At 42.0% G+C, this 26,911-nt stretch overlaps 1 protein-coding gene across 1 annotated transcript in view; it reads left to right on the forward strand.

The window, feature by feature from the left end:
- Positions 1-26,911, forward strand: part of RAI14 (retinoic acid induced 14) — an 85,641-nt gene that overhangs the window by 31,329 nt on the left and 27,401 nt on the right. Inside the window, exon 3 of the mRNA XM_057364658.1 lies at positions 16,650-16,780. Coding sequence (XP_057220641.1) covers positions 16,650-16,780 — 131 coding nt within the window. The remainder of the gene's footprint in view (positions 1-16,649; positions 16,781-26,911) is intronic.

Consider the following 26,911-nt stretch of genomic DNA (forward strand, 5'->3'; position numbering starts at 1 on the left):
AAAATAACTCAAAAAACCCCACACCAAAACAATATTCCAGAACAAAACCAATGATTCTTTCTTTTAATCTACTGCATGAAATCCATTGCATAAAAGCTCTTTTTAATGTGCCATGGAGCCTGCAGGTGACCTTCCAGCCATCATGGAGCCTTGGCCCAATGTCTTGTTCAGTCACAAGTGTTTGATAAAAGCAAGTGTCAGTGAAGATGGCCAGGCTGCTCTACAAGGGGAGCACAATAAAACCAGTTCAGTGGCTGGGCAGGCATTCAGCGAGCAGCCTGAGGCAACGTGTTGTGTCAGGGGCTGAGTACAAAGCCTTGGACAGCTGCAGCACAGAGGTTTAATTTATAGTGACGTTGCAGAGTGCGTGCCAAAACTTTCCTCATTCCTAAGGAAACGCTTTCCAGYGCATAATCGTTGAGTCTTGTGCAGTTCTTTGGAGATGCTGAAGAGCATCTTGAGCCTTTTTTCCTCAAGCAGATAGCAATGTTCTGTGGGAAGATTACAGAGGAATTGTCTGTTCGCACTTCACTGTAATTTCCGTAGTCAGTACAGTAATATTGCTCCCAGATTTTGCTAATAGTAGTATCTTCACTGTAACCTCTTCTGGAAGAATAACRGAAGATTGATTTCACTTTCTTAGCTTTGTCAGCCTCTTCCCATTTAAATAACATACCAGGCCAAAATCTTTAAAATGCAGTTTCTCAGAAGTAATTGCAGGGCTGTTGTGAAATACTGTGCRGGGCTTTCCAAATAGAAGTCCTTGATTTATTTTTTTTTCTTAGTGTGGTGAAGAGTCTTAGAAGGATAAGACAAAACTGAAATGTGGTAATTGATAATTCAACACTTTCAAAAAATACTTTTACTAGCATGAGGGCCAGGTTTTTGAGGGATTCCTTTCAAATCCATATTTAGGTCTATGAACATGATATTTAGCTTTCAAAATGACTGGTTCAACAAATAATTCAATATTTCTGTTGTGGGATGTGCATAGCATAAAATATATTTAATGTAACAGATGATAGTCAACTTAAGCTGTATCCTTTCATAGTAAAGGATGTGTCCTCAGCCCATGCCAGAATGACCTTTTTTACCCATGCTGAGGTTTTTATTCAAACCCTGAATTAAAGTGTGGCTGTAGCCTGTCCTCGGTTTAGAATTCAACCCGTGACTCAATTACCATTAAAAGCCCTTGACAGAAGATTGTAGAAATTGGTAGCTGGGGCCTGAGAACACCATACAATCAGAAATATTCCAGCTTTCTGCCCAAGTGGTTAAGGCAACATAGCCAAATCTGGTGGCTTTAAACCATTTTTGCTCTGCTGTCTTTTAAAAAATGTCAGTCTGGTGATACAGAACTGACCTGTTGAATTCAAGATTTCTGCCTCAGTTTCCTTCGTTGTGTTTGGATGCTCAGGAGCGAGAGATCTGTACAGACCCATTGCGTGGAGATTGCTTCAGCACAGGGGCTCCTTCCCTAGGACTGTGCCTGTTGTGAGCTGAAGCACAGAGCTGTAGCACTTCTGGGGTTTTTATTCTTTCTACTTTCTATCTCTCACTAYGAAAAGCAGGGTTGTTGTGCATGGTTAGCTGCTGGTTTAGGGCAGTGTTTTCAGCCTGACTTGGTTCCAGTGTCTATCAGGCTGTGCAGACACCATCTTGTTGGGTTTTGTTCTACAGAGCAGGAGAGGGAATAGGGGCTGTGGCACAAAAATCAACGAGGCTGAACAGATTTCTGTTCTGTTACAAACAGAATGGTCCCCAGAATGGTGTGAGGGTGCCCAGTCTGTTGTTTCCAGCAGTGCCTGTGGGGCATATCTAGGGAAGATCAAAGTGTGTATGGCACTTCTCCACAATACTTTCCTGGCTGCTTGGTATTTTCAACTCAAGCAATTTCCTGCACATGGAAACTAATTCCATGTGGAAACTTTTTTTCCAAATCTATAGTGAAGCTTACTGCTTAATATTTGTTCAGTCCTTCCCTTAATCAACGTAATAAACTTAATAAACTTACTGTCTGCAACATTCTTGGAAGGGACTTTCGCAAGTCTGGTATTGTCTGTGTGTTGTTTGRCTTTGACTTGGTTCCACTTTCATGTCCCCCACTGTGCTGTAACASTTGATCCCTGTCCAGCTCCCCCATTTCGGTGGTTTTTCTTGTCTGTTTGCCCCCCTTACTTTAATAGGCTGAGATACCCTAGTCTATTCTCCATACAAATGTTGTTTTAGATTATCTTTTCCCATCTGAAACTTTCCCAGCTGTTACCGCAATTTTAGAGAAAGACACCAATAGCACACGTTGGTGAACACAGTCCTAGTTTTATTTCCTTCTTTATGTGCTACCTGATGATTCCTGGAACTTTGATTTCATGTGAATGGCATCAGGAATCAGGAAACGTAGATGCTTTTCCTTCTTCTCTTGTGTGGTCACTTGGCTTCAAAGTTTCTGCCGAAACTTAGTTTCTTCTGAACTTCTTTGTTGATGTGGGTAAGTGCACACACTCTTGAAAAGAAAGTGATCCTCTGACCTTCTCTGTGTTGCAGAGAAAAGTGTTACAATGAGGGGCCCATTTTAACATGGTGTTTTTTGGAAAGGTGCTTTTTGGAAAAGAATACTTACTCCTCACTCAGTCCCCAGAAATGTTTCCTTGCTTGTTATTGTCACTTTGAGAAACAAAACTACTCCTGCTTGTCATTTTTCTTTGCTTTCATGCTAGAATCATTTAACTTTTCTGTGAGCCTGACTTGGGTTGTGGGTGGATTTAAACCACCTACAATAAAAAGTGGAGGGTTTTTTATATAACTCTTAGACACTGCATGCTTAATCAAGGCATCTGTGCATACCTTCTTAAATGGTACCCTGAATATAACGAGGACCAGAGTGATAACAATGTGCTGAATGGTTGCCATTTATTCCAAGGGATTATGTGAAATATTTGAGAAACTGAGGTATTGATGGCTTCTGTTGCCATATTAATTCAATTAATGAAGAGTACTTTACCCCCTACAGTTGATTACTCTGATTTCCTTCTCAGTTTTGTTAATTCAACTTTTTCATAATGCACAACATTACTTAGTGATGTGTGTTCTCAATTGATGTGAAAGAATTGATTCTTTTCTCTTTCCTAGATATTTTACAAGGTAAGCTTTTTTTTTGCTTTTAACTCTCTTTTCCAAGTTTCATGCTAGTAAGTGTGAAGTAGTAATAAACCACAGGTTGCTTTCAAAGTTCATAAAAGCAAATTTTTTTAAGGCTGTGTTGCTTTCAATTGTTCATTGTACCTATTTAGTATGTAGTGAAAATGGCTGATACATTAATTGGCTTTCAAGAACAATTGCCCATTTCTTTTCCAAGAGAGGGCTTAGGAATATTTATCTTGGATTCCTCTAGCAAACCCTGCTTATTTGTGTAATACCTTTCTAAAATAGCTGGCCAGATGGATCCAGGGAACGCTTGTGCGTGTCACATATGTCTAACGCCTTTCCTTCTCCTGGGACCAAACTCCATTACATCATATTTTATGATTACAAGACAGAATTTTGGTGGAACTTAGCCATATGGTTGAGTCATCTGTTCTCTTCAGTTCTGGAAGGATTATACTAGCATCTTCAAAAGACTGTTAAATTTATTGGCTTTTTTAACCCATGAAATTTGGAAAGCTTCTGCTGTCTCTGGCAATGAAAATCAACCCATTTTCAGCTTATTTATATAATCCTTTGCAGTTATTAACCGAATCTGTTGAAGATGCAGTTACAGCACAAAAAAAAGGGTCATTGTATGTTACTCTGGGTTTCCTTTCTTATGAGATGGAAGGGAACTCCTACAATGTGTGACGTGGATTCCTAAAAGAAACCAAAAAAMCCAATAAATGTACATTCTTTACATTTTTGTCATGACTCACAAAGCTCTTGGGCGTTATTTCTTATTACATGAAGACTTAAAATCAGTTACAAATCCTTGTTCTCCCTCTGCTCCTCCAGCCTTTCACATGAGTTATGGAAAAGCATGTTTTGAAAAAAGATGAGAAATACCTCGCTGTTGGCTGGTCATTTGCCCCTGGGAACGTGCCTGAATTCAGCAGCTACTCAAAGTTGTGTTAGATGCACTCCACAGAATCCAACATAGTCTGTGCAGTCTCAGTCTTTGAAATGTATGTAAAGTAAACTGATGGTTATGGGGAGCATGGTTAGGGATATTGTTCAGGTCACTCTTACTTGTAAGCACCAAGAGGAAAATGTTTTAGGAAATTTATGCTACTGCTAGGGATTTCTCTCTCATGTCAGCACCTCCAAGAGCTGTGACAAAATGGTTATAGCTGTAACAGAGATGTTTTTGATGATAGGAAAGGGGCTCACCAGTAACACAGCTGGCCCCACTCACTTTTCCTGGGGTTGTGTGTTCTTTCTCCAGAGAGACTCTGGGCAGTGTACTGCCCTTCAGGGCTTTGTGCTTTGCTCATCTTTTCATTATAGGTTTTTAATTAGCAGTAGCTTTGTACTGGGGAAGTTGAAAATCTCTAGGTTGCCGGGCTGCTGAGCTCTATTACAGAAAATGTGCATGGATCTTGTGAAGAAATGAGAATACAAGCTGGAGGATCTGCAGTTGGGTTTCTTGATACAGCAGTAACACTATTCCTTAGAGGGGAAAGGCAGACAAACCACTGGCAGCACTTACCTTGATCATAGAAGACCTCCGTGATGATTGTGACATGCAAATATAGTCCAGTCTAGGTCTAATTAGTAGGAGCCAAGTGAATATTAAAACAAAAAAAGCAGACGCCTGTTTTCAACTTTTGTTATCTTGTGTGAACAATCCTAGTGCTTTTGGTGAAGGGCAGGGTATCCCAATTAGCAAAAACACTGCCCTGGGGTTCTAGTAAATCACACATTATTGATAAGAATATTCAGATGGGAGCAGGAAGGTTATTGATGTGCAGATTGGTCCTTTAATACTGAGCTGTGGTGGCTGTGCCAGGCAGTTCCATTGCTGATCAAACCCCCAGCACTGGCTTGGGACAGCCCAAACTGAGTCTCCAGGAGCTGCCTGGAGGAAGGAGTGCGAGCTTTGACTCTCATCAGATGAAAGACAAGGCCATCCATGCCTCCTGAACAGAAAATTTCTGTGTGTCATTGTTCATCCCTGCAGAGAAATGCAACTCCTTCCTCAGATGAGGCCTGAGGGAGGGTGAGTGCCTGCTTGTTCCTTCTCTCCTTTAGCTTCAGGCGTGCCATGTGTGGGCAGCTGATGTTCTGCATGCAGAGAGTCTGACGCATAAAAGACTTGTCTGACTCTCAGTGCATGTGATGTGGAGGATAAACAACGTGGGAAGATGTGGCGGTGTGAAATCTCACATGCTCTTCACTGGCAGCTGAAGTGGGTTTTATTTTCATGAAAAACAATTGCTTGCTTTTCCCCGTGACTCTTGTATTTATCCTTCATTGCAGTCATGGAAGTAAAAGCACCTAAGCTTAGCTTGCAGCTTTAATAATTGATTTTGGAAACTGACAAATATTAGATCTAGAGGTCAATCCACAGCACTAACATCTGTTAGTGGCCTCAGGAAGATCAGACAGATAGCGAAACTTTTGCCTTCCTATGTAGTCATGAAGTACTTTTGGAGATTGAGTTGAGTCCTTGAAGACTCCAAACAAAATAATTTCTTGGAAYAGGGATTTGTCTCTGTGCTTGCTCTGTGTTTTGTTTGGCTTTGTCATGGGTTTCAGAATAGAAGGCTATAATCCCGTAACAGTGGTTATGTCCTTCACAAGAATGACAAATTCAACTATAAATAGACTGCTTTTCTACTCTGAATAGTTTTGAAATGTTAATACATATTTTGTTATGAATTTGGAAATTGTATTGCTTCCTACAATGGCAATTTAGTAGGTGTAAAAATATTGTGAAGTGTTTTTAAAAAGAGCTATCCAAGATTTTTTCTGGAACTTGTGGAGAATATTAAGATGRTGAAGTTTAGTCAGGTAATCTTGCTAGTAGTGGGGAAAAAAGGAAACAACTTTCACTGTGAGCTGAAATTTCATGTGGGCATTTGTAATACAAGCACCRAGTGCCATGGTGGCTTGTGCTTTACAAATACAGCTTACAGCAGTGCATCTTGCTGATCAATTCTGGGCTGTCTGCAGTTCTGCTTGCTGTGGAATCTTTTTTTTTTTTCCTTATCTGCAGCCTTTGTGTCTGTATTCCCTTCAAAGAGTAATGGGGAGGAAAAATGGGCAGCAGCTCTAAACTTMATGAAAATCAGCTTACTGTGCAGAATTTGCGAGATAAGCAATGTTTTGGGAGGTTTGAAAATAGACATGAGGAAGGATGGAGCCAAAGGTCTAAAGTGTGAGTACACAATGGATTTGGCCATTGGGAATCAAAAAGATCTGAATTATCTGACTAAATTTACTAATCAACAGAAACTGGAGCATGCTACTAAAAGTCTAGGTAGACATTGTCAGCTCAGATACTCAAACCAAATCATAGAATCATTGAATGTGCTGATTTGGAATGGACCCGTCAGGATCATCGAGTCCAGCTCCTGGTCCTGCACAGGACACCCCAGGAGTCACATCATGTGCCTGACAGCATTGTCCAAACACTTCTTGAGCTCTGTCAGGCTGGTGCTGTGATCACTGCCCTGGGGAGCTGCTCAGTGCCCAAACACCCTCTGGGTGTTTTTCCTGATATCCAACCTAAACCTCCTCTGACACAACTTCAGTCCATTCCCTTGGGTCCTGTGTCCTGTCACTGTCACCACAGAGCAGAGATCAGTGCCYGTCCCTCCTGAGGAAGCTRTAAYTGCAGTGAGCTCTGCCCTCTGTCTCCTYTTCTCCAGGCTGAACAGACCAAGTGCCCTCATCTGYTCCTCACACAAATTCCCCTCCAGACCCTTCCCCTCCTCTGGACGCTTTTTATTGGCATAAATGTGCTGAAATTACAGACCGTCAACTGAGGAAGTCACATGTGTATGGCACTAAATGCTGAAAGCTGGGGCTGTTCCTGTCCCTGCCTGTCTAGAACCAAAGAGTTCAGGTGTGTGCCTTGGTTCTTAGGGTGGCTCTGGTCTTGTCCTAACACAGTTTTGAGGAATGCAAGAGASTCAACACAACAGTTGAATAAACAAACTTTGTCTGCAGAGTTAGCCATGTCCCTATATTTTACAGCCTACTTGCCACTGAAATATACTTACTAGATAAAAGGTCGTGTTAGATTATCCAGCCAATTTCACTTTGAACCTGATGATTTCTTTTTTCCTACTGAYCATGAGGCTGTTGTGTGGTAGAATTCCCAAAACTCGAAAGGCTTTATGGGATTTGCTGTTTGACCTTGGTAAGTAACTGAAATCTGTTGATTAAGTAAGTTCYTCAGTATTAGAACACTGTCAGAAGCAGGCTTTTTCATATGGCTCATGCTGATTATCAGTTTCTTGTTTATGTACATTTTTATATTTAAGGATAAGGAAAACCAGATAAAAACTTGGATAATTATTTGAGAAGTGTGGTTGTTTTTAGGTCTATGTTTTGACACCCCATGGATTTTTTTTTAAGGAAAGAGCTTCCATATTTCCAGCAGTAAACAGTAGTTTGTTAGACATGTTTTAGTTTTAGTTTTAGTTTAGAGTTTTCTCATCATTTCAAGATGAGAGCAGTCATCTGAGCTCTCTGTGGCTCAGATCCTTAGAACTTTGAGAAAAGACAGAACAATGGGAGATGGTCACTTCAAACAGGATAGATTTAACTTCTTTATTTTTAGAAAGTCCCTTGTGTTTTTTCCTGTGTTAAGATAAACATTGTTTCATTTATACAAATATACACAATTAATTCTTGGCTTTACTTTCTTCTGTCTTACTGAGAGTGATTGTTTGCATGTGGTGTGGTTACTGCTACATCCTTTGCTATCTGAAAATAAAGATAAATGTCCAGTCTCTGTATTGATGATGTGTGAGATGATAAACAATGGACAGTAGCTGGACTTACTGCCAATGCTCTGGCTATGTGTCACTAATCATTTAGATATACTTTTTCTTGTTTTGTTTAATGCCTTGCATGTTGTGAGCTTTTTGCTCATCGCTTTTCCTCTATACCCAATGGAATGAACTGGGTTAYGTGAAAACATCAGTAAATACTTAAAAGAGAAGGCCTGATGTACCTAGGTGTAATGTTGGCMGGAAATGCCACTGTTCTCAAATGTAAAGATTGATTTATCTCTTTTAGAAAGGCTGAAAAGCACTATCTGAACCAAAAAACCCATCATGGCCTCGAGTACAAAGTGGCACAAGCAGCACGTGTGAGCTGTGTGCCTTCCAGCCCACGCAGATCCCCCTTGTGCCTCCAAACTCTCTGGACATGGGACATTTCACCCTGGGTCTGGGTGAAATGTGTCACGCCCTCTTGGCCTCCCTTGCTGGCTTTTGCTCTCTGACTCTTCTCTTTCTTACTAATACAGAAAAGAAGTCTTGCAGCTGAGTTACTAAAGGGCTGCTTTTCTATGCTTGAAGTAKACATGTTCCCTTCCTGACCTTATGRCTACTCTGGGTTCAAAGCAGAGTTCCTGACTGGAGCTGTGAAACTAAACACAGGGCTTTTTTWWWWWWAAAAAACAAATTAACAAAAAAACCAACCAAACAAAAGCAAACAARCTAAACCACTCACAAAATCCAACCAAACCCCCATCAAAACAGACAAAAAACACCCAAGAAACTTACACCCAAGAAATATAAGTATCTCAGCAAAACAGCAAACTCTCCAATGCATTTATTTCCGACTTCATTTCCTTCCTGAGTTTCTTGGAGCACAGCTCACAACCTGCTGTAAATTCCAGTTGTCATATAAGCAAATACTACACCAGCCTTTTTCTACAATTTCTCTCCCCCCAAACCCCCACTCCTCAGACTCGCAGTCTCAGATGACCATTTTAGTCAGGTCATCTTTCCCCTTCTCTGTTGGTGAAAGACCCTTTCATTCCACAGCTTGTGATCCCCYTCTGCCAGGAAAGTTTCCGGGCAGCCTCACTGGCTGATAGAAGTGCCCTGCTGAGTGACTTGCTGTTCAGTTGCATTATTCTGGGGTTCAGCATGAAAAAATGGTTTGCTTGGATAACAATCACTTCTTTATCTACAGAAGATACCCASTGAATGGGTAATTATCAAGGTTTACTGACAATCTGCCGTTAGTCTTTTGTTACCATTCCTTGTCCATTCATGCCAACTGCTTCCTGCCTTCCCCATCGTGCTTTTTATCCCCGATTCAGATGGAATTCATGGTCTGACACAAATACAGTCTCCAGTATCAAATGGACCTCATGCACTTCTCATGGCCAGTTAGCCCAACTAGGCACCATGGCTCAAGAAGCGAGAGGAGAGCAATGGATTGAAGCTTCTGGTTGTAAAATGTGCACAGGTTGTGAGTTTGCTGCTGCTGTTTCCACCTTTAAAGAATGGCACTTGTAATCTTGCGAGMTGCAAGTGTTTCATCTTCTTATGCAAATATAATTAATATTATTAGTCATCAATCACCTGTGATAGCCAACATGGATGGTCAAGTGAAGCTGGAAAAGGCTCTGTTGTAGCAATTAGTGACATTTAGATAATAKCACTGCAAATTACTTTGAAAGCCGTTGTCTCGCTTTGCTTTTTTGACAGCTTAATTAGAGGTCTGGACCTCACTTGTGGTGAGGTTAATGAACACAGCATCTTTTGGCATGGCCTTGCAGGGCTGTGCCTCGGAGGAGTGATGCAGCAAAGGTCAGCTCGCAGTACCACCGTGCTGTACCTGCACCGAGGGCACACCTGGGACAGGCTGGAGCCACAGCAACTGGGAGSCAGCAGCTCCTGGTGTCTGCTGAGCTCTGGATGTCCTGGGAGATGCTGCTGCAGGCTGGAATAAGCTATTGCTGATGAGCTCAGCACCATCCTGCCCTTCTGCAAGTGAGAATCCCACTCCCGCCTGGCAAGCTTGCTGCCCGCAAACACAATTTGTAAATTGCAGATGGGAATGCCGCGAAAGGTGTAGGCTCCTTTACCTCCATTCCACTGATTCCTAGGTTATGGTGTTTTCAGATAAGCCATTCTTTAGAGAAAAACTGTCATCTGTTGTTTCACCTTTGAGGGGTGTTTTGTTTAGTGAATGTGCTCAGTACAATCAGGCTGTTCTTGTTTTTAAAACTCCCTTGGGAAGTCCAGCACATGTGGACTTTTGTGGATGACCTTGTGAGGCAGTGGTGATCGGTGTCTTTGCCATGCGATTGTTTGTGACGCCAGTCTTTAAGTATTCCTTTCCTTTTCAGACACCGGGTTGCTGAGCTTGAAATTATCAGGAATTTCAATTTGCTACTCAGCTTCCCTGCAGTTCTGATTTCAGTGGAGATAACATAACTCTGTCTCCAGTAGGTTTGCAACAATGCAAGGTCACTTAAATCATCTCCTGTAGGCTGCGTGCCAAAGATAAAGAAACAAAGTTGTTGCCAGTTAATGTTTGCTCAGGTATTTGCTCATGGAAAACGYTGTACAAGTGCTAAGTAGAACTATCACCTCTTATGTGTTATTTCTTGCATGATATGTGCTGGTAATCTCAGACAATTGAGGCTTAATATCCTGATATGGTGGTGATGAAAAAAAATAGRTGATGAAACAAAATAGGTACMRTTTTAAAASATGTTTTGATTCGTCAGCTTCTCTYCTRAAAAGGAAATMATTCASTTTRTGACAGRGAAAACAATGTRTARAATAGGTAGTGCARGCTTTAACTGTGTAAGAAAATAGGCTTTGATATGAWGGTTCCTCTTTGGACTCAAAATCTGCCAACTTGTCAGCATGCTGTGTGCGATCCCAAATATGAAGAATATTTACTGGATGGTTTCAGCCCCACGAGTATGATAAGTACTTCATTAGYATCTTGCAATCATAAAATTGGAAATAAACTTGCATAGAGGGAGCTTACAGGAGACTTTGCAGCTGTCAGTGCAGTTGCTGTCGGTAACTGCTGCCAAAGTTTGCGATGGAGCTGTGGTTTTGGGAGGTCATCCTGGTGGTGGTCACTGAAGGTCGTGGAAGCACTGGCCTGAGTACTGCCTTTTTTAATCACTAATCATAAACTGGTGGTGCAGATCAAGCCAATCGAGTTCTGAACCTCATTTCAGTGGCCACACAGTGCCGTGTGTGGAGTGGCTTTCCATCCTCAGCATGACTCCCGTCTTCCTGCCAACTTCTGTCTCAGGTTCCTGAGTGTTTCAGTATGAAAAGCATTGAACTGTTACCAGAGAGAAGCTTCTGAATGAGGACTACAGCAAACTTTTCCACCTGAAAAGTGAAAATCAAGAACAAAAAGCGTGCTTGAGAGGGATGTTCAATGCCACCTGAGTGGATTTTAACATGCCATCTTTTCAGCTGTCAGTGTTGTATTTTAGGATTTATTGGGGATAACAGATTATTAGATACCCTGCACATTAATCGGAAAATATTTACTGGGTATTTTTCTTTACTTTTTTACTGGAATTTATTTACTGGCATGACTTAAAAAAATACCTSTTTTATCCAGAAACTTGCACTTCTTGAGCTTTGATCAGATTTACTTTGTCTCTGCATATGTAATGCTCACTACTGCTAGCTATACTGACCACTATGCACTTGAAAAAAGAAACCCAAACAAACACCAAACTAAAGCTTCACCTTCCCCAAACCTGAAGAAGTTCTCAGTGGAGCCCTGGTCTGTGAAGCTGAAATACATGTTTCATCAGTTTTGCATGTGTTCACAAGCCATTGTTATTGCAAAATGTTAATTATTTGAAGGAAAGCTGTTGATAACTGCTTGGCATGTGGCCTGCAGGAGTGGGGAGTGTGTAGGGTGGAGGTGAAGAGAACTCGCATGTGCAGTCTTTTCCTGGATTAGATTATTCCAAATTCAAGTATGTGTTTATCTTTATGCTGAGATGCTCAGGTTTGGGATTTTTTTACTTGAATGCCGTAATCTCAGTTGACTAACCTAAGTATTTKCAGCAGCCTCAACATAAAACAAGCAAAAAAATCTTCAAACAAAGCAAAAKAATCCCCATCTTAACTGGTGGTGAAAAGTATCTGCTTAGCTGTTGGTTTTGTTGCTCTTGTGCTAGAGTAAAGATTTTCCTGAAGACCGTGCTGCTGTTTTGTGTTAACCTTGAGTTTGAAGTGCTCTGAGTGGGTTGGCTGAAAAGAAAACACTTTTATGTTACCTGAAAGAGGGGTATGACAGGACTGAAGCTTTCCCAGGGCTGTTTGGTGAATGGGGCTGTGCTGTTTGGGTGAGGTCTGAAAGCAAGGGAAGTGAGGAATCTTGTGACAGAGGGGGCAGGATGTGGCACACAGCTGACCCAGGGGCCTCGCAGAAATGTGTGGGCAGCTTGGGAAGGTGGAATGGGATGGTTTGGGGACTGCAGGCCAGGAAGCTTGGTGCAGTGGGTGTCTGAATTCGAGGTCTCCAGTTGTGCTGGCCATCCTGTGCTCCAGGCAGGAGAGAGCATCTCCCGTGTTGGTGTTTTCCAGGACAGACAAATGCTGGTGCTGCACGATGGTGTCAGCTCAAGGTGGCTCTTACACTGAACAGCCRTGGGGAGTTTTGCATCACCCCACCAGAAGTTAACCTCCCCAGTCTTTGGTGTATACTTGATGATGTGTGACTCGTGGGGTCAAAACCAGGCTAATATTACAAGAGATTTCAAAAATGTATGCAATGCAGCAGTCACTGCCTCTGCTCAGAAATCTGTGTTTTCTGGTCTGCTGTGGGCAGCAGTGCCTGTGCAATTTTGCATTGCAAGAGACACTTTTAAGTCAGCCCTACTGACTGAAATGCCTCCTACTTTGCCAAATCCTGGGTACAGGATGTATTTCTGCGTGTCTTTCTGGGTCTCCTGTGTATCTTCTATTCTTCTAGATCTTTCTTCTCCTGAAGAACATGAACAGTAGGGCTTCAATTCCATAATGAAGTGGGTGGCTTTGAGAGTCTAGTGCATGCCATTTATTTCATTAGCTATACCTTTAATTTTTGGAATGCATTGTACAATGCTGGTCTTTTGAGCACAATAGGAAGCAAAAAAAAACAAGTTTGATCCTATCAGAGCAATACTTGAACAACTGTTGATGCCTGCATACTTGTTTCTTCTGTGTGAACAGATTTATGCATAATTTCATTTAGAAAATAAAACGAGATCTGTGAATAGATTTATGTAACTTGGATGAAACTGACATTTCGTCTACAATAATGACACATTATGGATCCTTAGAATGGAATCTTTATTGCTTTAATGAAAAGATGAATGACTTTATACGAGCCATAGAGTGTAATGGCTTTTAAACATTTTTGGTGGAACACAGATATTTTAGTTTATAAATAAACATAACTCTGCCGTGCAATAATGAAGAGAAACTGCGTGTATCCTTTTGTTTCCCAGGAGCAAAACAAAGCTTCAGGTACAGTAATGATTGGGTAATGTTAAACATGCAATTGCAAGAACTAGTATAAATGGATTTAGATATATGASAATCTCTAAAATTACTCATTCCTTTAACATCTCTGAGTCACAGTGCATGAAAGAAGAGACACTAATTAGATAAAGAACTGAAAACAGGAATCTAAAATGACTGCCAAATAYAGATCTAGCCTAGCCACCAGTCCCTACCACTTTCCTCCAACCAGGAAGAGGAATTAMTTATCCAGCTCTGTGTGAAAAAGAAATTAAATGTACACTGATAGCTTTTCCTTTACGCTGAAATGCATCTGATGTTCCTGGGTGTTTTCAGGGTCACTTAATGGCTTGTCTGAGTTCAGTTATATTTATTTCTCAAGTATGAGGGAATCTTTTTASCTGTACAGATAAGTAGGCTCCAGTTTTTAATTGAGGCATCATTAAGTCATTCTTTAATTGTGTTTGTATGCAAGCATTCATTTTTGTGTACCAGAAAGGATATGGTTGAAAAATCCAGTAAAGACAAGTTAAAGCATCTGTTCTTGTAAAAGASTGGTTCCATATGTCATAGAATGTTTTACTGTTAGCATGAACATCGCTCTGCATCATCAGAATATTCYRTTCAGAATRCTCYAGGRTTCTCCATTCAGTATCTGTGTCTCYTCAGTGCAGCTTCCATTCTACAAAAATACTGAGCTGTAGTTGGGCACCCAACCGTGTTAGTTCTTCTTTGGTCTGGGATTTTAATGATAGTGTAATTACAGATGGATATAGTTACCACAACAGCTTCTCAAAAGGGAAATTGGTACTTTGTCTCAGATATTTCTTAAATTTGAAAGTCAGTATTAATGTGAATACTTGCTTGTACCAGAACACTTAATATTGGATTGTATATCAATAATGTCTCAGTTCAATAGCTGACTATTGAAGCAATATTCATGAAACTGCTTCTTGAAGGTGTGGCCATTTTTGTACTATAAAGCTGAATATTCTTCTGAGTGCTGCTCTGCCAAGAATTTTCAGCAAGCCTTAATCTTAATGTTTTCCTGTAGTTTATTCTGTTTCATGTTTCAGGAGTAATCTGGTGATTTCAGGTCAGAAAAAAAATCTTAAATAAGGTGTTGTGCTTAGTATTGAATTGGACATGGGGTGTGTGTAGATTATCATGCTACCTGCCAGAGATCTGTCTTTTCCAAGATACAACACACACACACACAGAAAAAGTTTTAAAAAAAAAAGGTTCAGAAGTTAGGTGATTTATGGGTAAGATTGGTTCATCAAATAGTCTATATTTTAATTTCTTAAGCTGACTGAATAATAAAAAAGCTCAGAAACAGGTCAAACTCCAAAACAAAAGGTGTAATATGCTGTCAAATAAATAGTGTTAACGTCAAAGGTTTTTATTTACAAGTAAGATACTTTTTTTAAAAACATCTGCTTTTAATAATAGGCTGCCTTTAAAGCATGAAATTCCCCAAATGTGGAATAGGCAATGAGTCTCATTTTGGGTGGAGAGCCTGCTGCTTGGCTGGCCACTCATTGTCATGGAGTCTAAATATTGCTCAGGGAAACAATTTTTTTTTGCTGATGTAATTGGTGTTCTAGAGTCTATAGAAGTTTATTGCAGTGTTACAAGGATAAAGGCTGTAACCTGCTGGATGTGCAGTGACCCACCAGTCATTCCACTGCCATAACACACTGAAATTGTTCTGTCTGCATGCCACTGCCTTTGACAGAGCTGCCATTCATGCTCTTGTTCCAGGTGGTGTGCTTTCAGCTCTTGTCTGTTCTCCTACCCATACTGCACTCTCCCTAATGGTTTGTGTTTTTTTTTTTGTTTGTTTTTTAATTGTTTTTTAAATGTCTTTTAACCTGGAGCACTTTCCTCCTGTTCCAGTTTTTCAGAGTGTGAGCAGCCTATGCAGTTAGTCTACATCAATGTGCACATCACAAACTTTTCCTCACAAGTCCAGACAGAGAAATGACAAAGTTTTTGCATATCTGGAGGAAAAAGTCTGTATAGAGTTTCAGGACAAAATGTTACAGTGATGGTGGTGGGGTTATTGATTTTTATTGAGTTGAGTATTTCTCAAKGTGCGTATTAATACAAATTTAGTAATTCCAGAAGTTGTGGGCAAATCAGATGCTCATGAGAAGGCAGCCATGCTGGAGATGAGCTGACTGATGTCAAAGAGAAAGCCACAGAAGGTAACTGCTGAGTGTACCAGGGTGCTAGCCCTGGTTCAAATGCAGCTTTGAACTGCACCAGATTGATTTCCTGGACACTGAACACTGTTGTTGCTCCAGATTTGATGCATTTGTACAACTTTTGACTCCTTTTCCAGAGCTCATTTTGCTGTGATGGAATACAGAAGGTTAACTCTATTTTCTTACGATCTGCTGGATTCAGCTGGGAGGTGTTTTAGAGGAAACAAGCCATTGTTCTGAGCCATCAGAGGAGGAGGGAGAGTCATTGAGTTARGAAGTCATGTCCTATTCCTGATTCAGCTGCTGAAAGGGATCAAAAACATTTAGTGGATCTTTGGGATCCACCCTGAAAGCAGGGTGATTTTCTTTTCTTTCAGTCGAACCATGTGAATGTTTTGGTTTTAACCATGTGAATGTTTTGGTTTTTTGCTTTAAAGACAAACGAAGGGGATAAAAACTCAGTAAAGTTGGTCACAGTTTGCAAAGGGCAGTCTCTTAACCCATTGCCTTCTACAAAGTGTGAGCTGGGAAAAACCTTAARTTTGTAAAGTTTTGGCTGGCTTATGTTGCTAGGGTGGGGTCTGGATAAGATGAGGCTTTAACCTCATTACTTACCCGTGTGATATATGTCATGAAGGTCCGATGGGGCCAGTACAGCCCTGAAATGGAAACCAGAACTTGAAAAATAAAGAGGAATTTTTGAAAACACAGTAAGAAAATAGGGAATTTTTCTCCTCCACTACTCATCTACACAGTTTCCAAGTTACAGTTCATTTTCAGTCATCACTTAGACCCTGGCTTAAACCACCTTGGGAGCCTGTGCTGCACAGCCTGCAGGTTACTTTTATGAGGCTTTCTCTGTGCCATTTCTTTGGGTTGGGTTTTTTCTAAAGCTTCCAGTGGTGATAAATGTGTGCATTTGATGCATCTCCAGGATCATCCTGGRGAGCCTGCACCCAGAGCTGTGCTGATGATATTTCTCCTTTCTTTACCTTTTGCTCAGACCAACGAGTGGAATAAGAACGATGATCGGCTGCTGCAGGCGGTGGAGAATGGAGACCCTGAGAAAGTGGCTTCRCTGCTGGGCAAAAAGGGAGCCAGCGCCACCAAACAGGACAGCGAGGGCAAAACCGCGTAAGTCCAGCCTAAACCTGTGGTTTAAGCACCAGGSAGGGGAAAACCCCAGCCCTAGAAGTGCATGCAACTTCTGGGAATTAAAACCYAGTTACTATCCTGGAAATGACGGTTTCTTTTTCTTCAGAAGCGCAGCACATTCTGGAAAGCTCCTTTCTGGTAGTGAATTATGTGTAATTATACATTGCAAATCCCATTTCAAAGTCMCAAGATCATTGAGGTAATTTGAAGTTTAACACACTGCTAGGTAGATTGGGGCCATTTTAGGACAAGGTGCTTTTGAATTTCATGGCACACTACAGAKGGCACACTTTAAAAGGTATTCATCTTTGAGGCTATTTTTTTCCCACGGACATTATATTAATAAGGCAGAAATGAAGATAAATTTTCATCCCTGTGGGTTTGTCTGCACTGAAACGATGGTTGACAGAGTTTTAAAATCCTGCAGATGCTAAGGATTCTCTAAGTGTTCCTTGTTTTGATTGAAGTGTGGCAATGATTTGTGTAAACAAAATTCCTTTTGTTTCTCTCAGTGTGTTTCATATRTAGCATTTTTGTCTTCTGTTCTTCCTCTTGTTCTCCTTTGAACATTCTGGATAGAGAAAGATAAAAGATTCCACTAAGAAAACTACAGCTGAAAGATTGCTATCCTTAAACTTTCTTTCTTATTACTCAGAAAGATGAGTAACTGGGTAAAAGACAAATAGGCATCCCATGACAGAACCAAAACCTTCATAAAATTCTGGATCGATCAAAAGGAACAAAGGAAGACAGTTTCTAGTCCTGGGAAGGGCAGCACAAGGCAGTTTATACCAAATTGTAATTTTTAATAAATTACCTCTGGGTCACATTTATTGAGTCATACTCTGCTTCTTTCTTGGTCTGGTTCAATTTCCTACATCTGCTCTATTTCTGCTCCACTCTGTTTCTTCATCTGAAGAAGCTGAGTGATGGATTGACTCATAATGACCTGCAATTTCTTACAGCAGAAGTCCCAGTCATCAATTACGTCAAGTGAGCTTTCTCCTCCATACTTTAACAGATTTGTAATTTTATTTAGAAGTTGCATACATATGTTTTTCTTCTGGCCATTGAATTTTTGGAATTATGGCTATATTTAGAATTTCATGTTTTTACAATCAGATCCAGATTCTAGATTCTTAAGCTCTTTTTAAGCTGCACTCTATATAGTGTATCCAGTGTAACACCTAGTTTTCAAGTTTCATGTATAAATTGATTTTTAGTAATTAATTTTTCTAGGGAACCATCCAAGACTGAATTTTATCACTGTCTCTTAACTCTAAGAATATAGCTAGGTATTGGTTTAACGATTTTTCAGCTTTACATGGATACAATAAAAAAACCCTTTTTCACTCTTTATTTGGAGCTACTAAGAAGTTGGTAGCCATTTATTTATATGAATGATGCTGTTAGTAATAATGCAGTTGTAAGTACTACTTTCAATTGCTTGGAACAAATGTGAGTTAGTCCTATAAAGATCCCTCGTTCTCCTTGTTCTGTATGCTCATAAAATTGTCATTTACTTTTAATTTTTTTTTCTGTGTCGTGGTTTAAAAGACATCTTGAGAGAGAACAAAGAGAAGCAGCATGCTGTGATGCAGAAATACAGCATGCCAACTCTCATTCTTTTTTTTTCCTGTGCTTTGGGAAATTTAACAGACCTGTTCAGGTTATTTCTGTCTCCATATTGAAAGATAGAGACTGACAGGTGTGAAAGCAATSACACTAACCTGGAGAGACATAGCTACCAAAGGTGACCCAGAAATGTTCTCCAGCGTGGCTTATGAACAATGGGCTGTGTCTTGTTGGTGTTTTTATCACTCTGGAATATTTTTTTTTTTACTATATAATGGAGCACAGCCATCATTTCTGTATAGACTTGTTTCTGCTGTGATTGCAGTGTGGTGCCAGTGCTTCATTCCTCCATGTGTCTGGCTGCCTGACACGGGTGCCTTGCCTGGCCTCAGTCTGTGCTCAGAGGCACCGACCCTCCTGCAGCCCAGCACTGAAGTCTGTTGTGTGCAGCAGAAGTGTGGTACTGGTTTGTGAGTTACTCCATCTGTAGCATCAGCMGCTCCTGTGCTGGGAAATCTCAGTCTGAGCAGGGTTTTCCGGGAGAGCTGTCCACTCTTGTGCTCAGATTTCATAGAATCGTAGAGTGGTTAGKGTTGGGAGAGACCTTAAAGATCATCTTGTTCCAATYAACCTTCCACTTGACCACATTGCTCAAAGCCCCATCCARTCTGACCTTGAACATTTCAGGAATGGCTCTTCCACRGACTCTSTGGGCMACCTCTTCCAATGCCTCAACTCTTTCACGGTAAAGAATTTCTCCCTACTACCCTGTCCAAATCCACTCTCTTTCAGTCTGAAGCCATTCACCGTGTGCTGTCCCATGCTTGTGAAAGGTTTCTCTCCATCTTTCTGGTAATTTCCCTCTTGTAGGTACWGGAAGGTGCTACAAGATCTCCCCAGAGCCTCCTCCCATGAGTGTTGCACATGGAAAATGAGGCAGTGGCTGGTGACAGCCAACACAGCTTCAATAAAGGCAAATAGTGCCTGACAAATTTGCTGCCCTTGTACAGTGCTGGTGCCCGAGGGAAGAGCAATTACATCGTTTGTCTGGGCTTGTGGGAAGCATTTGACACTGTCCTGCACAGCACYCCTGTCTCCTGCCTGCAGAGAAATGGTTCTGGGAGACGGACCAGAGCTTCACGTGGGGTCTGATGAGGGCCGAGCAGAGAGGCAGAGTCACCTCCCTTGACCAGCTGACCATGGAATCCTTTTGAGGCAGAGCAGGAAATGATTTCTGGGCTGTGAGCTGAAGTTGTCCGCTCCTGTCCAGCCTCTCACCCACCAGCACACCCAAATTCTTCTCAGTAGGGCTGCTCTCAGTCTGCRCTCTGCCCAGCCTGTGTTTGTGCTTGGGTTTGCCCTGTCCCGGGTGCAGGACCATCACTTGGCCCTGTTGAACCTCCAGAGAGGCTCCTGTGGTTTCACCGGTTATGTTTCGGAACATTTGGAAGGTTTGGAATGTTTTGGAACATTTTCTGCGGTGCCATGTGGGAAGGGAGCTCTTTGGATGAGGGGTCTATTGATCCCTGTGAGCTTATATTGRTGCATTTGTTGATGTAGTTAGGATGAAGCTGACTAACCAGAAGAACGTGATGGATTCAGTTATGTAACAGAGTGTTTAATGTGATTAAAGACTTTGGAATGTGCTTGAGAGCAAAAAAGGAGAAACAATTACACAYTGGAATACAGGTTTGTTAGCCCCATCATTGTCTGTTCCCTTAAGGTTGACATGTTGCTTCAAAGACTTTTCTCTCTCATTCTTTTTGTTAACAACCCTACAAACTAAATTTTCTGTACTGTCCAGATTTTTTGAGGTACAGTAATATAGTGCATTATTTTAAACACAAGGTGGAGAGGATAATTTTCCATGCTTAGAAAGGTATTTTTAAGTTTTAATGTTATAATCAAGTGGCTTCCTCTTGTAAAATGCTTGAACTAAGGGRAACAGAGACCACAACCAAAGATTTTCTCTTTTTGTCCTTTTGAGTACTGTATGTATCATCTCAGTGAGTCCTGCTATGATGTGCTCCCGTTCAGTTTTGGATATTACCACCTWAATTCCTCTTTGTGTCCTCTTTAGTCCCTCTCCTTCAGGACCTTTACTTTGTGACTTTTCAACATGCAATAAAATGGAGATGCTTAAATTGATGAGGTCTAGGTACCTCATTAATTTATAGTATTAGTATTAAGTTAGGTATTTCTTAGAAATAGTATTTACAATTTTCATTAGGAGGTTTAACTCCTCAGCAGTATCTCTTTAAAAAGAAGTATTCAAAAAATACCTTGTCAGAGTAATGAAATTACGGTTTTTTAAAACCCGCTTGACTTTCCACTCCATCACTCTGCCTTTGACTAAGTTCTTTCTGTAAACAATAAATCACTTTTAAGGCCATGGAGCAAATCCACCTTTGGCAAAAGTTGACACAGTCCCATTGTTGCTCCCACTTGCATAGCAGAGACCACTGCCAAGCATATTTGTAATAGAACCTATCTGGAAATCTGACTCTGTCATTGTAGTCTTATTTTGCCAGATAASTTGGTTGTTTTTTCTTTTGGTCCAGCTTCCTTAAACAACAAAATGGGGCTTTCCAGCTTGGAATTTGATCATTTAAATCCACTTAAACTAACAAAAAAAGGGGTTTTCAAAGGGATCCCTTTCAAGAGTGATAGGATTGGATTCATTCATGTGCTGTACTTTCCACAAGATCAAGTGTTCAAACGGGCTGTTATTTTAAGAAGCTGCTGCCATTATTGAGGGGAAGCGGAGGGATGGGGGTGGGGGAATGATTTTGGAAAGGATTTACGGTGTATAAATGGTAGCACTTCCTTGTCCTGAAGTTATTTTGTCAGTGTGCCAGTCCATTACTGCCATGTTTGCATGTTTCTGCAAGGTACTAAACTAGAATTAAATGCTTTTGGCTATTAAGTGAAACAATAGATCTCTGTAATGTTTTTTTCCTGAACTACAATTGAATCAGCTGTTATTTAATAAAATGACTCTGACAATAGTACAAAAACGCTTTAGAAACCTCCGCAAATTTGCTCTTTAAGGGCTTGTTCACAAAGCTACTGCCAACAGCAGTTAATAGAAAATATGTATTTTCATTTGAAAGAGAATGTTCATGTCTTGGAGGCTGAACTAAAAATAAATTTTGGAGCGTATTCCAACTGCAAATACTTGATATTTATTATGTACATAGTATTCATTTTTGTTTTCTTCCTTTCAGACCTTACTGTATAAGGAGGTCGAAACAAGTRAAGAACATCACTTTTCAAAAAGTAGATAGTGTTTTAATTACCTTTGAGAGAGAATGTTTCCTTGTATGTAATAATATTTATCTTGAAATAAGCTATTGGAAGAATGCATGGAATGATAGAATAATCTGAGTTGGAYGGGACGCACAAGGATCATTGAGTCCAACTCCTGGCCCTGCACAGGGCACCCCAAGAGTCACACCGTGTGCCTGAGAATGTCCAAACATTTTGAGCTCTGCCAGGCTGGTGCTGTGACCACTGCCCTGGGGAGCTGTTCCAGTGCCCAAACATCCTCTGGGTTAGGAATCTTTTCCTAAAATCCAGCCTAAACCTCCCCTGACACAGCTTCAGGCCATTCCCTTGGATCCTGTCACTGTCACCACAGAGTTCAATGCCTGTCCCTCTGCTTCCYCTCCTGAGGAAGCTGTAACAGCAATGAGSTCTCCCCTCAKTCTCAGCCGCTCCTCACACGGCTTCACCTCCAGACCCTTCACCCTCCTTATGGCCTTCATTTGGACTTTCTCTAATGACTGAATGTCCTTTTTACATTGTGGCACCCAACACTCCCCCAGCACTCGAGGTGAGGCTGCCCCAGCCCAGAGCAGAGCGGGACAATCCCCTCCCTTGTCCGGCTGCCGATGCTGTGCCTGATCCCCCCAGGACAGGGTTGGCTCCCCTGGCTGCCAGGGCACTGCTGGCTCATGGTCAMCTTGTCACTGACCAGGAGCCCCAGGTCCCTTTCTGTGGAGCTGCTGTCCAGCATCTCCTGCCCCAGTCTGWSCACACASCCAGGGGTGYCCCAATCCCGGGTGCAGAATCCYGCACTTGCCTTTATTAMACYCACCATGGTTGGGGATTGCCCAGCCCTCTSATTKGTCARGGTCTCTCTGTAGGGCCTCTCTGCCTTTTAGGGAGTCAACAGCTCCTCCCAAACAACTGCAAACCTACTTAGTATCCCTTTGAATCCTGTGTTAAAGTAATTTMTGAAAATGTTGAAGAGCACAGGGCTGAGGATGGAGCCCTGTGGACCCCCTCTTGTGACAGCTCCCCAGTCTGATGTCATCCCARTCACTGTAACCCTTTGTGCTCCACCCCTGAGCCAGCTGCTCATTGATCACAGGGTGTATCTGTCCAGCTGTGAGATGGACATTTTGTCTGGAAAGATCCTGTGAAAGAGGCTTTGCTGAATTGCAAGAAGATAAAAATATCACTAACTCACTTCCCTTGAYCAGCTAGGTGGSCTTCATGGGTCACCTTGTCATGACAGGACATCAGGTTTGACAAGCAGGACTTTCCTCTCCTGAAGCCATGCAGGGTGTGGCTGATGACTGTGCTGTCCCTCAGGTGTTTTCCAATACCTCACAGAATAATCTTCTCCAAAACCTTTCCAGACACTGCAGTGAGACTGGCAGGCCTGTAGTTTCCAGGGTCCTCCTTGCCATTTTTGAAAGCTCAGACMATGTTTGCCAGCTTCTAGTCAGCTGGGACTTCTCTGGATTCCCAAGACCATCCAAAAATCATAAAGAGAGGCCTTGTGATGACATTCAGCCAGCTCTTGGGTATTCTTGAATGAATCCTATCAGGCCCCATGGATTTACACGGMTCCAGCTGGAGCACAGATCCTGTACAAGTTTATGGTCAAGTRAGCATTGATCATTCTCACAGCCATGGACGTCCAGCTCAGGCCTCTGGGGCCCCCTCAGCTTTTTGTCAGTGTTGAAGACAAACATGAAACCTCTTTGYTTTGTCCATGTCCCTCTTTGTGAGGTGCCCATCCTCATCCAGTAACAGGCTGACTTATTTCTGCATTGCCTTTTGCCATTAATGTATTTTAAAATAACTCTTTTCCTGCACGGTTCTGGGCAGCTTCCACTCCAAGTGAGCYTTGGCCACGTGGATTTTCTTYCTACAGTGGCARCAGCATCTCTGTATTCTTCCTGTTTTACCTGAGCTACATCACAAGCTGGACATAAACCTTCTTTTTTCGCCCTATTTCCAAGACAAGATCACCACTTAGCCAAAATTCTGCCWCACCTGCTGGACTTCCAGCACTTAAAATTCCCTGCTCTTAGGAGGCGATGCATAGAAAGGAGCCAGCACTGATGGGTCCCAGCACATTCAAAAGCATTTTCCTAGGGAGAATTCCTATTCACTAGTTCCCTGAGCAGTCTGAAGCTCTCCCCATGTCCAGGGCTGAAGGTTTGCTGGCACTCCTCCTCCGGTCTACAGAGATTCTAAACTTGATTCTTTGTGGTCTCTGGGGCCAAGATGACCGCCAGACCCCACTCAGGACACACTCGCTGTTAACACCAACAAATCACCCTTTAACAGCACCACACAGCCATGGTGGCCACTGGAGACTGCCCGTGGGCTATCGTGGCCTGATTGCAGCCACAYCTTCACCAGATGCTGCTGTGCCCAGCATGCTGCAATTTCAGTACCAGCTGGAGTCTGAGGCAGCACAATGTCCGTGTCCCCCACTGACATCACCAATCCCGTTTTCTCAATTCCCCTGGCAGCAGAGTGCCAGATTACCTGTTTGCTTTCACCTGGAGGAGCACCCAGAACATRTGGAGCCAGCTGCCCCAGGGGTGGAAGCACAGCCCCACCATCTGCCATGGGCTGATCCAGACTGCAGTGGAAAAGGGCAAGGGTCTGTAACAATTACAGTGCACTGATGGCATCATTGTRTGGGGGARCACARCAGGGGAAGGCTTTTGGAAAGGGGAGAAGGTCATCCAGATTCTCCTGAAGGCTGGTTTTGCCATAAAGCAAAGTAAGGTCAAGAGACCTGCTGAGGAAATTCAGTTTTTATGAGTAAAAAGGGCAGGATAGGAATCGTCAAGATACCAGGGGATGTAGCCAACAAAACAGCAGCTACATCCCTGCCAACCAGTGAGAAGGAGGCACGAGCTTTCTTAGGGATTTTGGAGAATGCRTATTCCAGGGCACAGTGAGATTGTCAGCCACAACTATCAGGAAGAATGATGTGGAAGAAGAGAGATTTCAAATGGTTTGTGAAWGACAAGAAGCTTCTGAACAGATCAAACAGGAGATGGACTGGTCCCGGGGGCACTGCATGGCCAGGGAAGGGCAGGAGTGAGGGGTGCTGAACTCTGCAGCCGGGAGAATGATCCTTTCTGGAGCCTCAGGCAGAACTTGGGCAGAACAGGAGACTCAAAGGCAACCTCTCGGGTTTTTGGAGTCTGAGCATTTGAGGCCAGCTGTACTCTTACTGAGAAAGAAATTCTGGCAGCTTATGAAGGGGTTTGAGCTGCCTCGGAAGGGATTGGCACCGCAGCACACTGTGCAGAGTTGAAAGAAATCCTGCTGGTTTCATTCACCAAATGGGAGAAATGGACAGAGCTCTGCCTCTGCACTGGATTGTGGGTGTTGGCCAGCCCTCAGGGTGTGGCTGGGCCGATGGAAAATGAGCAATTGGCAGCACAGAGGGAAACCCATTTGGGCTGCTGAGCTGTGACAAGGCATCACTGCAGGTAGAGCAATTGGCTGTAAAAGCCCATCATGTGGATGCACACGCATCCCAGAGTCAGGCTCTGAAGAACTGTGCATCATTGATTTAATTTGATCTCTGAGAAAAAAAAATTAATTTACTTTTATCACAGTATTTAATTTATGATGGTCCAGATGGTCGAATAATGTCTAGGTTTCCAAACATGGACAAAGCAAGAAAGACCACAGGGATCTCAACCTTTGTTTTATCTCTAGCCARCAGATGACTGAAATCTGGTTCTTATTCCAAAATTTCTTGTAAAGTTTATTTCCGTGGGGGATCTGGGTGTAAAAACTTCTGTCTCTCCAAATATTTTCTGAAGTTCTTTTTAGTGCTAATAATGATTGTTCAGTTTCTTGTTCCCCCCCAGCATTGTTAGGGACATAATTTAATTAAGATGTTGATATTAAATTTCCTGAAAAATTGCTTTCCACTTTAGACAAATGCTCAGAAATGCTAATGAAATTCTAGGGCATGGTTGGATGAATCTGTCCACTGCCAGGATACTAAATCGGGCTAATTAACTTTCTATTATGTTCAGTAAGAGCTGATTGTTAATGTATGATGAGAGGGAATGCTTTTATCTCCAACACAGAGAAGCAATACTTGACTTTGATTTTATAATTTGGTGGTACATGAAAAAATCACAGAATTAATAATTGTGTAGGGTTTTGAATGAGATCCATGCAGTGGAATTCATACAGTGGTTTGTTATTGGCTCTTGACTGAAACTAGACCTTTTCTGATGGTTTTGAGCACATGATCCCTCACTTAAAGTTAAAAAAAAATTCATGATCCAATTTGTAGTTCTTACCTGTAGTTTTGACAGATTTGATGTCAATGTTATCCCGGTTCTATTATATACATTTTAARAGCAATTTTTATAAGACATTTTAGCATTTTTCTATCTTATGCTATTGGKAGAAAAAAAAAAAGGGAAGAGACCATCTTCTGAAGAGACAGAAATTAATCATCTTTAGTTGGATTTCAGTTACAAAGGTCCTAAATTTCTGGCAAACTGAAACTTTTTGCTTTTATCTCTCAAGTGATTTCCTATGTTGTAAATTAAACAAATTCCATGTATTTAAAGAACAAACTCCCTGCTCTGTATAAAGTTCTATGAGCACTGAGAAGCCTCCCAATGGATTTTGCATCTTACATATGTGGGGCTTTGTGCAGATGATATCTGAAGTTCAAAGACAAAACAATCAGTCTGCAATTTCTTGTAGGAGCCAGCTTGTGGCTTCTGTTCTGTATTTGCTTTTTCCACACAGCTGATGGCTATTCTTAAGAACTGTTGTGTTCCATTGTCTGTTAGAGGGGCTGTCATCTCRAAGGGAAGCAATTCCTTTTCTCGAGGGTCCTCCCACTCATGTTTGGGTATTCCTTGAGCCTCCTGTCCATGGGCAGGATTGGCCAAACCTGTAACGCAGCATCAGGCAGCCGCTGGAATTCCCTGTTAAACCAGCTCCATTTGCACAGTTGCCAAATACCCAGATTTTGCCAGACCTGGCCAGCTCCCAGCAAGTTTGTCAGTTGCTTGAGTCAGAGCACAGGCTGAATGGTTGGAAGTTTTTGTATGCCTGGGTTCAAACAGATGCATTTTGGCTCTTGTGGAGGCCAAACTCAGTGCCCACTTCCCCATGGGGAACCTGTGGCTGCTCCTTGCACTTGTTCCATCTGAGCTGGCAGGAGAGCCATGAGGGAAGCATGCCACTCGTGGGTTGGGCCAGAAGCTGCCTCTTTAAGGCTGGAGGGGACAGGGT

The sequence above is a fragment of the Malurus melanocephalus genome, unplaced genomic scaffold (assembly GCF_030028575.1).
Source record: "Malurus melanocephalus ecotype Western Australia unplaced genomic scaffold, MMel_1.1 scaffold_41, whole genome shotgun sequence".
NCBI lineage: Eukaryota > Metazoa > Chordata > Aves > Passeriformes > Maluridae > Malurus > Malurus melanocephalus.